The sequence below is a fragment of the Phyllopteryx taeniolatus genome, chromosome 14 (genome assembly GCF_024500385.1).
Source record: "Phyllopteryx taeniolatus isolate TA_2022b chromosome 14, UOR_Ptae_1.2, whole genome shotgun sequence".
Classification (NCBI taxonomy): Eukaryota; Metazoa; Chordata; class Actinopteri; order Syngnathiformes; family Syngnathidae; genus Phyllopteryx; species Phyllopteryx taeniolatus.
In genome coordinates this window covers 8,406,377-8,420,124 of record NC_084515.1, presented here as the reverse complement: position 1 = coordinate 8,420,124, position 13,748 = coordinate 8,406,377, and the positions used below count along the sequence as shown (strand labels likewise).

General features: G+C 43.0%; 1 protein-coding gene across 1 annotated transcript in view; it reads left to right on the top strand.

Annotated features, from left to right (window-relative positions):
- The window catches only part of camsap2b (calmodulin regulated spectrin-associated protein family, member 2b), a 57,180-nt gene that overhangs the window by 11,387 nt on the left and 32,045 nt on the right, over window positions 1-13,748 (top strand). Inside the window, exon 4 of the mRNA XM_061796299.1 lies at window positions 12,857-13,036. Within this exon, the coding sequence (XP_061652283.1) occupies window positions 12,857-13,036 (180 nt within the window). The remainder of the gene's footprint in view (window positions 1-12,856; window positions 13,037-13,748) is intronic.

Here is a 13,748-nt window from a genome sequence, read left to right as displayed (position 1 = left end):
ATTGGAAGACAAGAAGCCCAAAACACGTGATTGGCAATTTGTCAACTTCAAGCCTTAAATGTCGATGTGGAGTAGTAAAGTCATCCTTTTGACTTGTCGACTATTCGGTTCAACCCCTACTTCAAAAATATTTGTTTTCTTACTCATTTTGCTCATTTGTGGGCTTACTTTTTTACGATTGTAAAAGATGAGCATTTTCACGTTTACAAAGGCAGAGATAGATACACCTTATTTTCAAAGTAAAACTTTTTTCAGACTGATGATCAATAAATATACACCCTTTCCAAAAATTTTAATATCATGGAAAAGTTGATTTATTTCCACAATTACATTAAAAAAGTTGAACTTTCAAAGATTATAGATTCGGGGCCCACAATTTAAACAATTTCAAGTATTTATTTGTTTATTTTTACATAATTTGGGCTTCCAGCTCATAAAACCCATGAAATCAGGAATTCAAAAAATTAGAATACTGTGAAGATATCACCATTTACTTCTCATTTTTTGTAGAAAAAAAAGAAAGAAATTAGGGTCACATTAAATCAATCAAAATATGGTACTTTCAAAACGATATGTTAATGTTCAATACTTGGTTGGGAATCCCTTTGCTTTAATCACTGCCTCGATGCGCCATGGCATTGAGGCAGTCAGCCTGTGGCATTGCCTAGGAGTTATGGAAGCCCAGATTTCCTTGATGCTTGCGGTCAGTTATTCTTTGTTTTTGTGTCTGGTGCCCCTCATTTTCCTCTTGATAATACCCCATAGATTCTCAATGGGGTTTAGATCCGGCTAGTTGGCTGGCCAGTCAAGCACTGTGATGGCATGGGTATCAAACCAGGTTGGCTTAGGCTCAGAAGTGGCTTGACCCGAGGAACCCGACAGTTGTAGCCCATCTCCCGGATGCGTCTGAATGTGGTGGTTTTTTAAACTGTGACTCCCGCCTCATTCCACTCTGATAATCCGCTCAAGCCCACGGTCATCTCTTTTGCTGGTGCATCTTCTCTAGACTAGACTTTCCATTGATATGCTTGGACACAGCACTCTTTGAACAGCCAGCCTCATTAGCTATGAACCTTTGTGGCTGACCCATCCTATGGAGGGTATCAATGATGGTCTTCTGGCCAGTTGTCAAGTCTGCAGTCTTCCCCATATTGAACCCATCCATCCATTTTCTGAGCCGCTTCTCCTCACTAGGGTCGCGGGCGTGCTGGAGCCTATGCCCTGTCATCGGGCAGGAGGCGGGGTACACCCTGAACTGGTTGCCAGCCAATCGCAGGGCACATAGAAACAAACAACCATTCGCACTCACAGTCATGACTACGGGCAATTTAGAGTCTCCAATTAATGCATGTTTTTGGGATGTGGGAGGAAACCGGAGTGCCCGGAGCAAACCTACGCAGGCACGGGGAGAACATGCAAACTCCACACAGGCGGGGACGGGGATTGAACCCTGCACCTCAGAACTGTGAGGCTGACGCTCTAACCAGTCGTCCACCGTGCCGCCCATATTGAACCCAACTGAGACTATTGAACCAAACTGAAGCAATTTAATGACACCTGGGGAAACATGTGCAGGTGCTTTGAGTTTAGTAGATGATTAGTGTGTGACACAGATTTTATAACATTTATGGCCTGCAAAATTTGGGCTGATTTCTTCACCGTATTAAAATTTTATGACCTGGAAACCAAAATTATGTAAAGATAAAAAAATAAATACTTGAAATTGTTTAAATTGTGGGCCCTGAATCTATAATCCATGAAAGTTTAACTTTTTGAATGGAATTATGGAAATTAATAAAATTTTCCATGATATTAAAATTTTTGGGAAAGGGTCTGTATATATATATATTTTTTTCTCTCTGTGAGACCTGGTGCTAAACATCCCATTCCGGTGGTTGGTGACTGCTCTATCGACCACCTGTCGTAAAATGGAAAGAAGACCACCTAACGTCATGAAGTCCTTAAATGCAAACTCTTTCAAATTTAGTAAACTCTTGACATTTTACTGTTTTGAACACATATCTCATATGTGTCCCTGTCAAAACAAGTCATGCCTACAGTATATTAATATTCTTGGGGCCTCTCTGCCTAGAACCCCCACATATACTTAGATTAGCTTCTTGCCCTCATTAATGATTAAGGAATTTTATGCAAAATCAATCTCAGCTCAGAAAAGCTTAAATCAAGAAAAAAAGCGCAGCAGGTTTTGATGAAAATCTTTGCTGGATCTCCAGTCATTAGCCGCTCAGCCCTAAGCCCAGTCAGTCAGTAGCGCTGCATTAACTCTGCACGTGGTGGCAAATATTGGCCAATTTGTACAATGCTGGAATTCTGAATCATGTTTGACATGTTTAAAAATGTGGCAGCTAACAGGAATTTTTATTTGCATACAGTATATGTACAAAATCATTTGGACACACCTATGAATATGAACTTCTTTAATTCAGTGGCTATAAAAAGTCTACACACCCCAGTTAAAATGCCAGGTTTTTATGATATAAAAAATGAGACCAAGCTAAGTTATTTCAAACCATTTTCCATATTACTGTGACCTATACCATTTACAACTGAATTATTATAATTGTGCACACCCTCTTATAACCGGGGATGTGGATGTTTTCAGAATTGGCTCTTTGCAACTTAGCGCCGTGATGTCATATCCATTGCAGATATTACGGTTTGCCCTCTTCTGGTTTGGTCAACCGCGATACCCGTGTATTCATAGTCGAGGAATCAGCCAAGTATAAACCTTATAAAAAAACTTTTAAAAAAAAATTCAAACACATTTGATGATTTCCAATGTATACTGTACATTATCATCCAAATTCAACGCTGTTTTAAGCAGATTTACCAGCGGTTTAACCTAGTACTCATCGTTACGTGTATTGCTCTGTCCTAGAACCTGTTTTCCTGGACACCACAGTGTATTGAAACATCAAATTAAAAGCAAAACCAAAAATTAGCTCTACATTTAGATTGCAAAGATTCACCGTATCTGATGACTACATTTGCTTCTATTAAGGTAAGATGTGAAAAAGCTACTCTTAACAAAGCAACCCTACATTTACACTGTGAGCTTTTTCATGCATCTTGATGGATCTGAAGCAGACAGCCTGTTTGTACTTACTTGACACTAATAATGCCAAACAATAGTGAGGATAAGTGGTACGAAAAATGGATGGATGGATGGAAGAACCTAAATACACATAGAACACAATGTTAGATATGTTCTGTATATGTTTAGATAACTACAAATCCTCATATTAACAATAATATAATATCACTCATATTTGATCACTAACTGGGATTGCTTATTGGCATATATGATAAGATACAGTATATCTAAGGTATCCAAAGCGTAAGGAATAATTGTTTTTTACCTTCATATCTGTGGATGTAAGATGAGGCCTACATCATAAAGCCCCCATCTTTAAATTGCTGCTCAGTCCTTTGGTGGGGAACTTGAAATGACGATGTACGTCTGTGCTGGTTATTTAAGGCAAGTCCTGTAAACACTGTGTAGAATAACGCAATTTTTCAAAACCGGGAAAAAACCCATCTGTTTTTTTGTGGGGGATTATGTGCCAAGAGCCCATTAACCAATCACATTTAAACTCTTGGGAGTCAGCACGCAACTCCTACCATTTCAAAGTGCCTCTAATTAACCCCAAATAAAGTAAAGATGTTCAAGTAGGCAGCTTGTGCACTTGTGCAACCACATTATCTCAATTGTTCATTTTTCTTCACCTTTGTAAAAGATAAAAAAATAAAATAAATTGACTTGTACAGGTTATGGGTAACACTAAAGGTAGAAGAAGTTAGAAAATGCTTTATAAAAAAAATCTAGAATTTGAACAGGGATGTGCAGACTTTTTAGATCCGGTTACTGGATTCTTCCTCTTACAAGACAAGACGTTGTTGACAGTTATGTTTCCAACTGTTTGAGAACACTTTGTCAAAGTCCCTTTTCCATTCCTAGTGCTCAAAACAAGATCTGTAAAGACATGCTTGAGTTTGGTGTGGAAGAACCTGACTCAACACTGACCTAAACCCCATTAAACACCTTTGCTGTGAACTAGAACAGATTCCTGCCCTTATACATGAATGAATGGACAACCTTTACACACATTTTTTTCCCCTAGAAGAGGGAAAGCTATTATACCGTAATTTCTTGTGTATAATGCGCATTTCTTTACCCCAAAAATTGTCAAAAGTCAATAGTGCGACTTATACATAAGTATAGAGGAAAAAGACATGAAGTATTAGCTGTATTTTTACAGCTAATACTTCATGTTTTGATAATTTGGGTAGAAGCAAAATCATGCATTGTAAAAATGCATTATACATATGTAGAAGGGTCTTCCAGAATTGTGTGGTCAACATTGGGGGTGCGTACTATACATGGGTGTGCATTATACACGAGAAACTACGGTAGTTAAAGTTAGTTAATCAGTTAGGGGGACCACCATTATTCATACTGTTAACTAACCATAATTTATAGTGTTAAGTTAACAGAAAACACTCCATATTTATTGTTGTTAATCATCAAAAATGTTTTTTAAAAATGTGTAATTAATTAAATAAAGGATTTCTGCATCAGGTTTCTTTTTCCAGATGAGAAAAATTAGCCTCACCAGTCACAATTTTCCTCTCAGATCAAATATATTTGATTTTCTTGTTATGAAAGAATGAAAGAGTGCTGCTGACATATGGCCCTTTTAGTCAGGTTTTGGTGTCATGTATCATACTTATTATTCTTCTCGACTAGTTTGCTTCCAGCGGGCATGTTTCTTTCTAAGCACACTGTCTGTTTAAATTGGCAGGATGAGCACGTAGAGAAGAATTAAAGCACCAGTCATTGCTTTTTATATTTCAGGGAAACACTGTGCTCGTCAAAAGACCTGTCGCTGGCGGGATGAGGTCTTGCAGGTCACGGAGCAGCTGACTTGAGATGTTTGTTCAGTCAGGATAGATGCTTTGCTTTGCGACAATGTTTTTAAATGGAGCTGCAGCTTCACCGGAAAGGGAAGTGGAGGTTGAAAGGCCCACCTTGCCTGGCCTGGCCTAGAGTTAGATTAGAAAGGCCAGCAGAATGTCAACCTTTGTGTAGGTGTTGATGGCTGGTAGAAGCATTCACATTGAGTGAATGGCTCCAAATGAGCTCAAATATGTGCAGCGTGAAAGCAGACCTCTCATTGGAGAGTGGTTTTAAATGTCATAAGGGAAGCAGGTCTGGAGTGGTGGTGATATGCCACAAATGCTCCTCTTTAACATCGCAAGCCAGAGTGGGATTGACGCTCACAAGGAGCACATGCAGTAGTATGCTTTGCTTCTTTAGCCTGAGTAAGAACATAAGAAGCCAAGAGACACCCATGCAGGAATATTATATACAGTATTAGAGTAAGGCATAATACGCAATTATTATTCAGATATTTGGGTGATTTGATTTAAAAAAAAAAAAAAAAGAAAGAAATCCGTTACTTGGTTGTAACCAGCAGAGATGCTATTAATTCTGTCTCAACTGAAGAACAGAACAACTATGCTCTTTGTTACAATTAATTTCATTTTTAATAGTTCAAACAATAGTTAATAGAATAGATTATTCTTGAATGAAGATCTCAATGTGGGAAAACCTCTTTCTGCATTTATATATCCTCCTGAGAACCAGGGAAAAAAAGTGTCTTTCAATTTATTTATTTCTGTGATTTCCTGCCTCCTTGGAGCTAAAACAACAACTCACAATTTAGAGTTTTTAAAAAATATTTTTAATTTAGATTTTACAGCATGTCTACTGTAGTTGACAGCAGAACGATTTTACCATAACACAGCAAAAATATAACAGGCTCATATGAAAAAAAAAATATACATTTTTTTTTAATAAAACAGAACATTTGGCCTGTGTTTCTGTTAAACTGCTAAACAAAAAGGCTATTATATCGTACAGACTTGAGCTTTAACATGTTTGTCCTCTCAAGTCAGGAGGCCTAGGTAGCACAAGTTTCAATGTGTTAGCTTCTCCTCAGCTTCCTCTTCATTAATCAATTCTCAGCTATGGTACTCCAGGAAGCAGTTTCTCTTCTTTGTAAGGCAGAGGAACATCTTGCAACTGATGCATCGCATGTACGTTTTTCCCTTGCAACCTTGGTTTCGGCACCTCTCTGCATGGTTGCAGTCTGCCATTTCTGGCATGTGCCTGGCCCCATATTTTCTTAACGTTGCTTCTGGTTGTGGAATTCTCTTTTTGATCGGTGGCTCTTACGTCACTCTCCTCTACCCTCTTGTCAGTGTCGTCAGGATCTATGTAGTTCAGCAGGTCATTTGGCTGATGCAGTTTGAAGTCCAGGAACTGTTCAGAGTTTTTTCCGAATCGGTTATGCACTTTGCTGTCAGACTTTTACTGGATCCTGGAATTTGTGGTGGCAACATCAAAGAAATGAGTAGTCACACGCATGGTCCATTTCTTGGTTCTGCTTGCCATGCGATAAAAGCTCAGCATTCGGTCACAGAGGTCCACACCACCCAAGTTGTCATCGTACTCCCTAATGACTGCCGGTCTTCTCACTTGGACCTGGATCTGAACTTTGTCTTTATTTGACCATCTGATGCAGACATTTGACCATTTTGTGATTGCCACCTCTGGACTTCTCCTGACAATCATCACTGATGAGCCCCTCCCTTCTCTTTTAAATTTTTTTTGTCATCAGGCAACTGACATGGCTTTGGGACACATTTTTTTGTTATGGTCCCAGTTTCTGGAAGGCCGTTGGCCAGCAATTCATCCATGAGGTTAATTGACGTGAGGTAGCGGTCGAAGTACAGCGGACTTCCTGTGGGAGCAGTTTCAACCATGTGTAGGACTGCCGCTGCCCCAATTCCCAACCTTTGACCAGCAAATGTATTCTTCCCTTTATATACGGTACTTCACACCATCAGGAGACGCTAGGACAAATACCGTTAAGCCTGTAGGGTATGGCTTACATGGAACAAAATTGCATGATGGGACAGCGGCCTGTAAAAAAGCCCATCGATGCAGACTTTTCCTGGTTTCAGGAGGCTAAGGCAGCCTTGCCTTATTCTGTCCAGAAGAGGCTTGACTCTCCAAAGAATGTCTTTCTTCTTTGTTTCCTCTGTTACATCCAGGTAATTGACAATCTTCAGTGAGTTTCTCAACTTGGAGAACCTGTTCCTTGTCATTTTTTGGCTTATTATTGCTTATCTTATTACTTATCTTAAATATCCATCTATCGAGTTATCATACGTGCTGGTCTTGGCCCACAGAGGATGACGGTTTTCCTGGTCACGTGTGTCTGTCAGATCATCTGATGAGTCTCCTGCCTCTTCTTCTGAGCATTCTCTCTCTTCTCCAGCATAAGCAAGCTCATTGTTTGCATTCTCTTCATCTGAAAATTCCAGAACTGAATTTTCTTCAATTATTTGGTACAAAATTTCCCTCGCTTCTGCCTCCTGCAATAGTGTCACAATTAAAGGTGTTCAAATAAATAATCATAACCTTATCTATCTATCGATCGATCGATCTATCTATCTATCTATCTATCTATCTATCTATCTATCTATCTATCTATCTATCTATCTATCTATCTATCTATCTATCTATCTATCTATCTATCTATCTATCTATCTATCTATCTATCTATCTATCTATCTATCTATCTATCTATCTATCTATCTATCTATCTATCTATCTATCTATCTATCATTATTTTATTCAGAGAATATATTCACCATGTTTATTACCCCACAAAGAAATGTGTTTTGGGGCAAAAAATGGAAGGTAAACAAAGAACTTGAAAGCTATTTAGCTATTAGCTAACACTATCAAATCATCCTCTTGTCCATTACAGTAGACATTAATAAAAGGGCTATTATTTTTCCGAACAAAAAGTTCAACTGAACACTGACTCCAAATTATGACTCATAACATGTTCATAAACAAAAAAATATATGATTACCTTTGGTGAAAAAAAACATCCATCCATCCATCCATCCATTTTCTACCGCTTATCTGAGGTCGGGTCGCGGGGGCAGTAGCTTTAGCAGGGACACCCAGACTTCCCTCTCCCCAGCCACTTCATCCAGCTCTTCTGGGGGGATCCCGAGGCGTTCCCAGGCCAGCCGAAGGATGTAGTCTCTCCAGCGTGTCCTGGGTCGTCCCCGGGGTCTCCTCCCGGGGGGACGTGCCCGGAACACCTCACCAGCGAGGCATCCTGGAGGCATCCGAATCAGATGCCTCAGCCACCTCATCTGGCTCCTCTCGATGTGGAGGAGCAGCGGCTCTACTCTGAGATCCTCCCGGATGACCGAGCTTCTCACCCTATCTCTAAGGGAGAGCCCGGACACCCTGCGGAGGAAACTAATTTTCCTTGCTTATATCCGGGATCTTGTTCTTTCGGTCACGACCCACAGCTCGTGACCATAGGTGAGGGTAGGAACGTAGATAGACCGGTAAATCGCGAGCTTCGCCTTTCGGCTTAGCTCTTTCTTTACCACAACGGATCGATACAAAGTCCGCATCACTGCAGACGCTGCACCAATCCGCCTGTCGATCTCCCGTTCCACTCTTCCCTCACTCGTGAACAAGACCCCAAGATACTTGAACTCCTCCACTTGGGGCAGGATCTCATCCTCGTCCTAGAGAGGGCAAGCCACACTTTTCCGAATGAGGACCATGGTCTCAGATTTGAAGGTGCTGATTCTCATTCCAGCTGCTTCACACTCAGCTGCGAATTGCTCCAGTGAGAGTTGGAGGTCATGGCTTGATAAAGCCAACAGTACCACATCATCTGCAAAAAGCAGAGATGCAATACTGATACCACCAAACCGGACCCCCTCTATGCCTCGGCTGCGCTGAGAAATTCTGTCCATAAAAATTTATGGACAGTATCGGTGACAAAGGGCAGCCTTGGCGGAGTCCAACCCTCACCGTAAACGAGTCTTAGTTACTGCTGGATATGGGGACCAAACTCTGACTCCGGTCGTACAGGGACCGAACAGCCCGTATCAGGGGGTTCGGTACTCCATGCTCCCGAAGCACCCCCCACAGGACCCCCTGAGGGACACGGTCGAACGCCTTCTCCAAGTCCCCAAAACACATGTAGACTGGTTGGGCAAACTCCCATGCACCTTCGAGGACCCTGCCAAGGGTGTAGAGCTGGTCCGCTGTTCCACGGCCAGGACGAAAACAACACTGCTTCTCCTGAATCTGAGATTCAACTTCCCGACGGATCCTCCTCTCCAGCACCCCTGAATAGACCTTACCAGGGAGGCTGAGGAGTGTGATACCCCTGTAGTTGGAACACACCCTCCGGTCCTCCTTCTTAAAAAGGGGGACCACCACCCCAGTCTGCCAATCCAGAGGCACTGTCCCCGATGTCCACGCGATGTTGCAGAGGCGTGTTAACCAGGACAGCCCTACAACATCCAGAGCCTTGTGGAACTCCGGGCGAATCTCATCCACCCCTGGGGCCTTGCCACCGAGGAACTTTTTAACCACCTCGGTGACCTCAACCCCAGAGATAGGAGAGCCCGCCTCAGAGAACCCAGAATCTGCTCCCTCATGGGAAGGCATGTCGGTGGAATTGAGGAAGTCTTCGAAGTATTCTCCCCACCGGCTCACAACATCCCGAGTCGAGGTCAGCAGCGCCCCATCCCCACTATACACAGTGTTGATGGTGCACTGCTTCCCCCACCTGAGACGCCGAATGGTGGACCAGAATTTCCTCCCATGCCCGAGTTTTTGCTTCAACGACCACCAAAGCTGCATTCCGCTGGGCCAGCCGGTATCCATCAGCTGCCTCAGGAGTCCCACAGGCCAAAAGCCCGATCGGACTCCTTCAGCTTGACGGCATCCCTCACTGTTGGTGTCCACCAACGGGTTCGGGGATTGCCGCCACGACAGGCACCAACCACCTTACAGCCACAGCTCCGGTCGGCCGCCTCAGCAATGGAGGCGCGGAACATGGTTCACTCGGACTCAATGTCCCCCGGCTTCCCTGGAACATAAGCACAGTTCTGTCGGAGGTGGGAGTTGAAACTCCCTCTGACAGGGGATTCCGACAGACGTTCCCAGCAGACCCTCACAATACGTTTGGGCCTGCCACGTCGGACCGGCATCTTCCCCCAGCATCGGAGCCAACTCACCACCAGGTGGTGATCAGTTGACACCTCGGCCCCTCTCTTCAGTCGAGGCTCCAAGACATGTGGCCGCAAGTCCGATGACATGACCACAAAGTTGATCATTGAACTGCGACCTAGGCTGTCCTGGTGACAAGTGCACGTTTGGACACCCTTATGCTTGAACATGGTGTTCGTTATGGACAATCCGTGATGAGCCCAGAAGTCCAATAACAGAACACCGCTCGGGTTCTAATCGGGGGGGCCGTTCCTCCAAATCACGCCCTTCCAGGTCTCACTGTCAATGCCCACGTGAGCATTAAGAAGTCTCCCAGCAGAACGATGGAGTCCCCAGCGGGAGCGCTCTCCAGCACCCCCTCCAAGGACTCCAAAAAGGGTGGGTACTCTGAACTGCTGTTTGTGCATAGGCAGAAACAACAGTCAGGACCCGTCCCCCGACCGGAGGCGGAGGGAGGCTACCCTCTCGTCCACCAGGGTGAACCCCAACGTACAGGCGCCGAGCCGGGGAGAAATAAGTATACCCACACCTGCTCGGCGCCTCTCACCGTGGGCAACTCCAGAGTGGAAGAGAGTCCAACCCCTCTCGAGAGGACTGGTACCAGAGCCCAAGCTGTGCGTGGAGGCAAGGCCGACTATATCAAGTCGGAACTTCTCGACCTCACACACCAGCTCGGGCTCCTTCCCTGCCAGAGAGGTGACATTCCACGTCCCTAGAGCCAGCTTCTGCAGCCGGGGATCGGATCGCCGAGGTCCCCGCCTTCAGCCACCGCCCCGCTCGCACTGCAACCGACCCCTATTGCCCCTCCCACAGGTGGTGAGCCCATGGAAAGGACCCACGTTACCCTTTCGGGCTGTGCCCGGCCTGGCCCCATGGGTCGCTCGCCTTCGACCCCCACCTCCAGGCCTGGGTCCAGAGGGGGGCCCTGGTGACCCGCGTCCGGGTCCATTTTTTGTTGTCATCAAAAGTGGTCTTTGAGCCATGCTTTTGTCTGGTCCCTCACCTGTTTGCCATGCCATGCCATGTCAACCTAGCTCCTAGGATCATTGGGACACACAAACCCCTCCACCACAATAAGGGGACGGCTCAATGAGGGGTGAAAAAACATTATCTTTATAATATTTAACTTTCCTTTTCTTTTTTCCTGGCATTTGTGTTTTGCTGCATTCTCCATTTTGTCTCAGGAAGAAAGCACAGTTACTTAGAACCCACCCAAACACATGAGATATAATTGGAAAGGCCAGGTTGTCCTCTACTGCGCACACCAGGACTTAGTAGGGTAGTTCAAATTAGTCAAAAGTTATCGACCAAAACCAAATGTCTACTACAGTGGACACAAATGAATAGGCTGGGTCTCAGGCGGATATATGGTGAACAGTGGTACCTCGACTCACGAGTGACCCGACTTACATGTTTTTCTAGATACAAGCCGATTTTTAAAATGTTTTTTATTTAATTACATTTTTTTTAATTTTATTTTTTTAGTTGCGTACAAAAATATTTGTTACGAGCGTTAAATGGGAGCAGCGAACTTCACATCAAGCAACAATTCATCATAAAAAAAAGCCTGAATGCTTGCTTCAAGTTATTTATTGCCATTCCCAGTTAAAGTTTACACGTAAAACAGAGATTTGCTCATTGTGTATTTAATGACTTAAAAATGTTTGCTAGCTTAATACTATCACACAATGACATAGATGGGCTCACAAAACTAGCATCACTGTTGTGGTAGAAAGTGTTAAGCCACGGCTATTTTAACACAAATGGTGCAGCAGCACATGTAGAGTAGGGCTGGAGGATTATGGAAAAAGGAATGATCACAATTTATTTGATTCATATTGAAATCACGATTCATTAACACAATTATTCATTGATTTCAAACCTTTGTATTTATTTAACTACCAAAACTCAACTTTAAATATAATTTACTAGAACAACCAGAATATAAATTGATAATAAATAATAATATATTAATAAATAGAAATTTAAAAAAATAAATAAAAATAAATACAGCCATGGCAAAAAACATTGGCAGGCCTGGGGTCACTGTATTGTCTATTATATGTATTTGTTTAAAAAAAATCCTTCTGTGAATAGTCTGGCATTTAGCAAATGTTGATAATCTTAATTAACCTAGTACAGGAATATTTTATCCTGATTTCAGGACAAACAGTCGGGGGGGACTTTTGCCTCTTTTTATACAAAGCCATGACTGTTGTGACATGATTAATGTATGTTTTTCTAAAGTAAAATACTGTTGAGAGCTATTTTCATTATTTTACAACACATTACAAAAAGTTTTTTTGTTTTTTTTGTGGGGCTGGAATGGATTCATGTCATTTCCATTCATCGTAATGGGGAAAGATGATTTGAGATGTAATTGTTTTAAGTCACAAGCTTGCTTAGTCACGGAATGAATTAAATTTGTAAGTCAAGGCACCTCTGTACTGTTAAAATTTATTCCAGATGTAGATGTTTGGGGGGAGGCGGATTGGTGACAAATGCGTCACAACTCATCAGGCATCATGATTGAAAGTTAAACTTTTTCCTTTATTTTATTTATTTTTTTGTTACTGTCACTCTCTAGCCATCCCAAAGCCATTAGGTGCACTAGTGCAATTGAATGAGAAATTTAGGTAAATTGATACATCTCTACTGGATCTCATTATCAATTAGCATTATTAAATTTTTGCTACATCTCGACAGACTTCCCATCTGGCACTGATAGACACGCTGATGATGGCGTACACGGTGGAGATGATGAGTGTGGAGCGGGTGATGTGCTGCATCAACAGGCATTGTTCCGCCGGACCTTCGCACACCGACGCGCACGTCCATGAACTGCCTTATGACACTGAGGATGCCATCACCACATGGCTCAACAAGGTGAGAAGCACAGTCATGCACATATCCTTAAAATGCCTGTACAGTGAAAATAAATGTCTTCTAAATTTGACACACCACAGAGAAGAGTACGGTATTGTTAACAATCCTGCCAAATTTGACTGATTAAAAAGATCGCCACATTTATAAAGTGATGCTTCAAAATCATGAAACATCAAGCCATCTCTCTGCTTTCAAACACAGTGGGCGTGTCCATTGAATGAGCGGAAACCTCAACTGTGAACTGTATACCAATTACCAATTCTACTACTTGGAAAAGTGGATGCTACTTCGTCAAGCATCTTTCTTATGCCTCCACATAACTACGTTTGAGCCGTGAAAATATAAAAAGGCTCCGGTGGCTTGAATATATCTAACCGGGTCGCCAGGCCCTATTCCATGCCGCGACAACAAGCCGCTCTAAAGCGACCCCGCTCGAGCAAAGCCCCTGTCTACACTTGAGCTGTCGTGTTGGACTTTATTTATCTTCTTATCTTATTCCTCCACCTTATCTTGCTGCAATGTACATGCACTCACAGCAGACAACGAGGCACTCTAAAGCTGCCACGCCAGCCCACTATCCAAAGGGGAGATGCATTTTCGGGGTGTAGGCATAGATAGCTAGCTAACTGCACATCCCAATGGCTCTGGATAACCACTGATGTGAAGGAAGGGACTCAAGTTGTTTTACCGTGGGGGTGGGGTGACTCATACC